The 8170-nt window shown below is 48.1% G+C and overlaps 1 protein-coding gene across 2 annotated transcripts in view; it reads right to left on the reverse strand.

Annotated features, from left to right (window-relative positions):
* Positions 1-7574, reverse strand: part of SATB2 (SATB homeobox 2) — a 191764-nt gene extending 184190 nt beyond the window's left edge. The window contains exons 1-2 of one of the 2 annotated variants that reach the window (XM_047773161.1): positions 7494-7574; positions 2896-3123 (exon numbers count right to left, since the gene is read on the reverse strand). In XM_047773161.1, coding sequence (XP_047629117.1) covers positions 2896-3064 — 169 coding nt within the window. In that variant the 5' untranslated portion in view covers positions 3065-3123; positions 7494-7574. Of the gene's footprint in view, positions 1-2895; positions 3124-4354; positions 5622-7493 lie in introns of those variants that run through there. The other variant, XM_047773160.1, reaches the window with a different exon arrangement.
* Positions 7575-8170: the final 596 nt, after the last annotated feature.

Below are 8170 nucleotides of genomic sequence, written 5' to 3' on the forward strand. Positions count from 1 at the left end.
TAAACCACAACTCTGAAGACCATGAAAGTTCTCCTACCACCTCAACTAGTTAAATCTAGACACGAAAATGTCTCTCTCTTTTTTAAAATGAATATTTAGTTCCCACCAAAAAATCATAGCAAACTCTCTCTCCCTAATAAAGTGGAATTACAGCAACAGAATTTACTACTGTAACCAATGCATTCAGAAACATTTATTCACCTGGCTATTTATCAGAAGCAGTAAGATAAACTGCCGTTTTATTGGGCAACCAATTAACTTAATGATTTCCCTTATTTTTAGGGGGAGATCATTTAAGAGAGCCACAAAAGCTTGAGAAATACATCCTCTCGAATTTTGACCTCTATTTTTGAAATATATATTATTATAGCCATCTTTACAACATTGATAAGACTGTGACATATCTGAAAATGGTAACACGTGATCCAGAGCTGTAAATATTTTTGTAGTTATCTATGTTTACTATATTGCTTCATAAAGAAAATTTAAACAAAAGATAGAATGGTGAAATATTCTTATAAGTTCCAAAAAATTCTTTCAATTATAGAAGAACTACTAAACATAAATATATTTTAAACATTTTTAAAATTTAGGGTGTGCATTTTTAAAAGGTTTTGCTTTTCTCTAATCTATATACATAATTTAAAGTTATAAAGAAATAAAATTATCAACATCTCAATGTACATTTGCAAACTATATAAACTTAATCCCACAAAATAGTCATTAACATTCAGGAAGAAAACTTTGTACTATCAAAATTTTATGTTCTAAGTTGTTATATTTTAAAGTTGTTTTAAATTCTTTCTAATCTACTATGTTCTATAGAATAAACTTTCTTTTAAAAAATCTTTAAAAATCCACCATATGTAAATTATTTTAACTACCATTAAGTATTACAAATGGTACTTATTGAGACAAAAATAATGTCATCTTTATTTTCAGTTTGAGAAACAGCTAAGAAGACCTTTGATATTACTAAATTAAATTAAAGCTCATAAAAAGTGACTAAACCAGCTGGTTGAAACAAATGTATTATTCTTCACCAAGACTTAATAATATTTGTCTGTATCGAAGGTATATTAAATGATCAAATGTGAATTACTATCTCAGAAAATATGAAAACCAATCACTATTTTATGCTAAGGATATCCTTGGTCAACAAAATCAGGCAGTTTCTTTCATAGTTCAACATGATATGGGGATGAACAAAAAACTTGTTTTAGGGAAGCACAATTGTTAACTATTACATTCTAAAATGCTTAGAGACTCCTTTCAATTTAGTGAATTTAGAAAGAAACTGAAATTTTAGTCCACATTTTTTTCTTTATGTATAAAGTCACTTTGAGAACATATCCTTTCCAAAGATTTCCAAAAGTTTTTCAGTCCAACATCACCAGTACCTATCATATCATCTAACATTTGGTTCCACCATATTTACTATACATTTTCCTTTCTTATATGCATATACTAAAAAATGATATGAAAAGTTATCACCTCTGTGTCAAAACAACACATTAATAGACACTATTTCTAAAAAAGTGGGTCACAGAACTAACAAGTTTTCTTTTGCTTCATTAAAGTCTATCTTCAAGTCTCTAAAATGAAAGCCACATAAGTCACAATCTATGGCCAAATAATTTTATTAAAGCTCTAAAAATCGAGAGAATGAGTGCTTCTCAAGGGAGATGATTAATATAAGAACTAAGGCACGTCATCCTAAATATCTACCATGAAAAAACAGTAAAAATAAAAATCTATTCTTTTGTAAAATATCTTTAAAAGGAAGTAGATATATCAAGTTAAGTCTTTACTTGGAAATACATACTATGGCTATTTAGAACATGGGATTGGAATTTATCACTAACTTTTGCCAGGGTTCTGTTTCATTTCAGAGAGGCTAATACAAGAATCTTATTAAGTAGGCTACTACTGAAATTATTAGGGGGGAAAAAGGCTTTAGAAGCAAAAAAAAATTAAACTAATAATTTATCTCAAATACACAAAAAAACTGCATGCCATGTAGAACTGTGCATTTTATACGTAAAAGACAACTAAGCAAATGGCATATAAACCTCGAAATATTTAAATAATGTTTAAACTTTTGCATGTCTTTATTTTATAAAATTATTTTTTTCCTAACCACTTTAAAAGAAAATGACTGTTTAAGTGATAAAACTACCAAAGATTTTCTTTAAGTAATATTAAATTCCTAGAAAGGAAAAGAGCAAGTAGCCAATAACACTACTATGCTGTTTTTACCTGTTGTGCTATAATGCATAGCAAAGTTAGAAATGCATATGACTTTAAACTTTATTTAAAAAAAAAAAAAAAGGTAGCATCAAATTCTCTAAGGGCCTGACAGATGTGTGGTGATTCTTTACTTCCCACTTGAAATGTGGCTGGAAATATTTCCAACTGTTAATCATTTGTCTCATCATTTGTCTCGAAGCACTGTCCTAAATACAAAGTCACACCAATATTTTTGCTTCTGTACTAGCCTGCGTCTTAAAGATCAGTCCACAAAAAAGCGAGCGCACCTAAATTTCGTCCCTACAAGAGATACCCTGTGGCAAGGCAAACGAGTTAAAGCACTAAAAAGCTCTCTAGGAAAATCTAGAAACAGTTAGCTGGCTGTGACATAAACCTGCCAACACCTCAGCACACAGTGGCAAAGTGCCCAAAAAATGCCACCCTCCGGGTAAACCACTTTCGTGTTTTAACTCAAGATGAAGCTACCCGTTGCAGATGAGAGGCGACGGGGGCATTATTTGGCAACCTGGAATTCACTTCCTGTAATTCTACACCGCGACAGCGCCTAATCAACCTGAACCCTGACACCCGGGCCTTTATCACCGGGCCGCGGGCTGCGCGCGCCTCCCGGCTCCGGGTTGTTACCTCCCACGGCCTTGGCCACAGCGCCGTTGGGCCTCCCGCGGGCTCCCATGGGGCTGCCGTTCTGCTCCAGCCGGGCCACCTTCACTGGGGGAGGCCCCTTGACGTCCGGGCTGCCGCTCCGCCGGTCGGGGCTGTCCCGCAGACACGGGCTCTCGCTCCGCCGCTCCATGCTGCTCCGACTCGGAGACAAAGTTCCCACCGGCAGGTCGCAATAAAACGCGCAGGGACCTAGGGAGGGGGCGGGGGGAGGGAAGGGGGAGGGAAAAAAAGAGGGAAAACCGCTCACACACGTGATAGACGTTCAGGCCACTGGCAGAGCGCTGCACCAAAGCCACACAAACTTCCTCCCACGCTGCCCAAGGGGCCCGAACCGGGAAGCGGGTCCCAATTTTACCCTGGGCGGCCCAAAGGAAGCCCAGAACTTGGGGGTGCCGTGACTTGTCCCAGTCGCTGCTCCCCACAAGTTAGCTCTGGATTACGAAGTCCGGCCCTCGCATAGGGGCGCCCAGTAGTCCATTCATTGGGACAAACCGTTCTCGGGTGCGATGGCCCTCGCTGTCGGGGGGTCAGGGTTTCCGGAAAAGTGAACCTCATAAAGACATCTCACCCACTCCCGAGGGGGCGGGGGTGCACACAAATACATAAGAGACCAAATTAAACAACACATGATGGATGCGCTGAGAATCTCGGGGCAGTAGGCAAAGGCCTGGCAAAAAGACCCCTTGAGTCCCCGCGCTGTACCTTTACCGAGCATGTCTTGGGACACAGACACACCTTGCTCACAATCAACCCTATTTCCACATGAATAAGCATCCCCAACAGTTAGAGGTATTCATCAGAATAACCTTCATCGCAAGGACGGGGGCTACAATCGTTATTATTTTGTAATGTTTTTATCTTCATCCGATCCTAAGTGATTTAAAAAAAAAAAACTCTTCAGCATAAAACGCAAAAGCAAAAAGCATTTAAATTATTAGGTGCAGGAGCGGCCTGCGTCAACCCCAATTTGATAATCTCTCCAAAAAGTTTTCCTCTGGGTCACTTGGCTGGCAGCGCGCTATTCAGGGAACCCGCATATCTCGGCAGCCCTGGGTTTTTGGGGGGCGTTGGAGGAGGGGAAAACACCTGACGAAACGGCACTCACATTGTCACTGACATCTTCGAGAAGCAGGAACCCGGCACAACAAAGTGCGCTAGGAATCCTCGTGGGCACTCTCGCCGTGGGAGAAGCCGCGTCGCCCCGGCTCAAAGAGACAAGGTGGGGGTGGCAGAGCGGAGGTGAGAGGAGAGATGCGATAGATGCCGGACGGAGCGGGAGGGCTGAGGGCAAAGGTTCTGCCCGCACTCCCTCGGCTGCGCGGTCCGAGAGAGGGAGAGCAACAGGGAGTGAACTTAGCTGGACCCGGGGCATCCCCGAACTCCCAAGCTTGGTGCAGGCGCCTTCGCCCTGAGTACTTACTGCTCACGGTCTGTCTGTAACTTGGCTGGCTGGGGCTCTGTCCATGGAGCAAAAGTAGAGAATCCAGGGTGGAAAGTTTCTGGTGATTTGCCTTGTAGTGTTCTCCTAGTCTTCCTTTCTCTTTACTCCTTTCCCTTTCCTCTTCCCCAGGTCCTAACGTTTAAGGTCCTGGGTCAGGGTGTCTTCTTAGTGCGGCGATGGTTGTTATGATGGTGATGATGGGGGGGGGGGGAGTAAGGGGAGGAGGAGGAGAGGGAAAGGAGGGCTCCTCCAAAGGGGCACCCGAGCGAGCGGGGGAGGAGGCAACGGAGGAGGGGAGAAGAGAGAAGGAGGCTGAAAAAGCCTTTTCACACCTTCGGGAAGGAGACCCGTTCTGGAGAGAAAGGGCTGAGAACTGGGAGGCGGCGGAGGCGGGTCGGGGCTGCGGCTTCGCAGGGCAGCTAGCTCGCGAGGAGGCGCGGCCAGAGCCTTAGGGCCGGTGCCACCGAGAGTCGAGAAGGCGCAGGGACCTGGGACCGCACGCGGGAGGAAAAGCAGCGGCTGCCCAAGCTGTCACCTTCAGGCTCTCCCCTCTCGGCCGCCGCCGCCAGCAGCCGGAGCCGGACTCACTGACAAGCCGCAGAGAGACACACAGTGAGAGGGAGATGATTATTAGTTGCGTTGAGTCATCAGGCAAAGTGAGTCCTTTTGGGTTGTCCTCGGTTTCCGATTTCTCCCCCTCCCCCTTTCCGTCCCCAGATCTAGCGCCTTCAAAATAATAATTTGGGGTGGGGGTAGGGGAAGTCTCTGGGTTATTTCGGGATGGGGGTTGGGGGGGAAAGATCTAAACCCGAGCCAGACTGGTCCACCGCATTGAAGGAGGAGAGTGGGGGGCGGGGAAGAGGGCTGGGGAGGTTGCTGGGGGAGGGGGACCTCGCCTGGCAGGAAATTAAACATCAATCAATCAATCGCTGTGAGCCCGGCGACCCAACGGCGGCGGGGCTGCAGAGAAGGCTGAGAGGGACAGGAGAGGGGCGGGTGGGAAGCAGGGAGAAGGGAGAAGGAAGGAGAGAGTCGGCGGTGGGAGAGCCGTGTGGCGAGGACCGAGGACTGCGCGCGCGGGGCGACGGAGGACGGATGGCAGGGAACCGAGTGCCGCGCGAGGCGGTGGCCGCGGCTGATATGTGGGTGCGCCCAGGCGCTGGGGCCTGGGGTCTCGTCCTCCTCCTCGCGACGGGTTCTGGGGGCAGCCGCCTCGCCCAACCCAGAGGCGCACTAGTCCCAGCGCGGAGGCGGCGGCGACAAGGCGGGCGCTGCTTGCCTCGTCTCCCCGAGAAGGTAGAGACCCACTCGCAGGAGGCAACCACGGCTGCCTCGGCTCGGGGTTCTGCCAACTGCGCGGAGTACTTTCGACTTTGGAGATAGGAGGGCTATCGCCTCCCCCACCCACCGCCTCCGCCCACCATCCACCGCCTCCGCCCCTCCGAACAACTTTTCCCGATGCCTGCGAGCTCCCCCTCCGAGCGGAGCCGGCCGTCCGGGCCCGGCGCGCGGCCACACGCGCGGGGAAGGCCGCCTCTCCCTCAGAGCCGGCACGGCCGTGGGTCCAGAACAATAGCCCGGGTATCCCGAATGGCAGGAGAACCAGCACTGCCCGCCGGATTGCGGGTGGCCCAGAAAAAGGAGCTGCAGGAGGGGCGCAGGGCGGGGGGCATCCCTGGATGACGTCCCTGGAGCGCTCGCTGCGCCGGCGACATCTCAAGCAGCGCAGCCCGGGCCGCCTGCAGGCCGTGAAGCGGTGGCAACGAGGGCGGTGGGGCTGCCTGTCCTCTGGCTGCAGGGCTGGGACTCCTGGGACCGCAAGCTGCTCCAGCCCTATGCCGAGAGCACGGGCAGAGCTGTGCGAGGAGGACCCGGCCTCCCCATCCCGGGGGAGGCCGTGCGGGGGCGTCCCCAGCAGGTCCAGCGAAGGCGTAACTGAGCCACAAACTTTTGCCGACTCCCGCGGCCGCAGCCTCCAGTAGCCCGGCTCCGGCCGCGGTGCTCATTTAAGGTGGCGCTGGCACTAGCCAAGCAAGCTGGGCTCTGGCCGTGCTTTTGTTCCTAGAATCCCACTTGGACACAGGACCTCCTTAAAGAAAGCACGTGGGCAGGGGCCGCGGCCCCTGCGAGACGCCTGGGGCACCGGCTAACACCCGTGGTCCCGACCTGCGGCGGGAAAATGTGGACGCGTCCCCGCCTGTCTTGACGCCAGTGAAGTCCCCTCAGCTGGCAGCACCTTTTGTCCCGGCCGCACACCTAGGTTCTCCTTCCTAATCCCCAGGATCCGAGGACTTCTCACCACCTCGCCCCCAGAGCCACCGGTTCCCCCTTAAGAAGCGCTGACTCTACGGCGGCGCCAGAGGGTCAAACTAAATTCGGTTTCGAGAATCGCGTTCGGGGGGCAATTATGGAAAATCCTGATCCTTTGCACCCGCAGCAGAAAGCCGCCTCAGTCTCGTGTACCCCCGACCAGGCCGCGGTCCACTCGCCTCAACCAACCGGCGGGAGGCGTGTGCGTGGCCACCCTTTCAAAAGCGGGAGACCGGGAGGCGGGGGAGCCTCTGGAAGAGAAAGGGTCCCCAAAGCGAAACCTGCCCCCGGCCTAACTCTCAGAGCCTAGATCCCAGAGAATCCTGTACCCAGGCGCCGCCCACCAAGTTCCAGGGGAGCCCAAGGCGACCCGGGAGGTGATCGGAGCCGAGCGGAGAAAGGAGAGATAGTAAACCTTAGGGGAGCCACCCTGGAAGTTTTTTGGCGGCGTTTTCTTTTCTCCGTTTTTCTCCCCACCCCCACCCCCCCTCCAACCCTCATCCCTTCCCACCTCCCCAAGTGAACGGGTTAGAGAAAACGCACAATTCGATGTCTGTGAGAACAAAGTGGCTCAAGTAAATCAACTCGTGGTGGTAGCTAAAAGGTTTGGGGCTGCAGAGAAACAAACTGTAAGTTCGATCGACAAACTTTTTTAAAAAATCTAATATCAATTCGGAATGGGAAGGGGGTGTTGTAAATACCAACTTACTACCACTGTCCAAGTTTGAGCCCGTTTTCAAAATGGGGAAAGGCGCATTTCTTATTAATACCTTAACAACGATAATAATGATGCTGTTTCTTTCCTTACCTTGGTGTTGAACTGCAGAATCCTACTCCCGATCAATGCCCAGGAACTTAGAAGAATTGGTGATATTAGGACTTCAGTACTTCTGGAAAAAAAAAAATGCAAATGGTTTAGCCAGGATCTTTCCTGTCTGATTCGTCACTATTATTATATCTGGTGATGCGAATGGTTGGAGCGATTCAATCTTAAGTCATTAATGAGCTATTTTATAAACACAACTGTCTGAAGATCTTCATTTACATTTTTCGAAGGATCATTTCGCTAACCTCACACAGGCTTATGTCAACAGCATGATTACTGGACTTCAGTTACACTCTTACAAACAACATAGCCGTATTGTTAATCGGTTAATATTTTATAAAGTGTAAATATTTTATTATGTTTTTAAAGGAACTATTGATTCTAAATTATTAAACCCTTGAGAAGGGCGATTTAAATAAAGTTTACGATTAAGTGCAATTAAATGTACATTGTGGCCAGTTTGTTTCAGATTCTGCACTCTTTTTAATTCATTGATTTTTCTCTTTATTGGAGTTTACTCTTGACCATTTTTGATAGTAAACAAATCATTTTGGGCAAAAGAATTCAAAAATTTAAATTACATTTAACATAGGAGAAAATGTCAAATACTATGAGTTATTACTAGAAATTTATTTTGAATTGTTGTAGATTCATGTTTA

The sequence above is a fragment of the Phacochoerus africanus genome, chromosome 3, assembly GCF_016906955.1.
Source record: "Phacochoerus africanus isolate WHEZ1 chromosome 3, ROS_Pafr_v1, whole genome shotgun sequence".
Classification (NCBI taxonomy): Eukaryota; Metazoa; Chordata; class Mammalia; order Artiodactyla; family Suidae; genus Phacochoerus; species Phacochoerus africanus.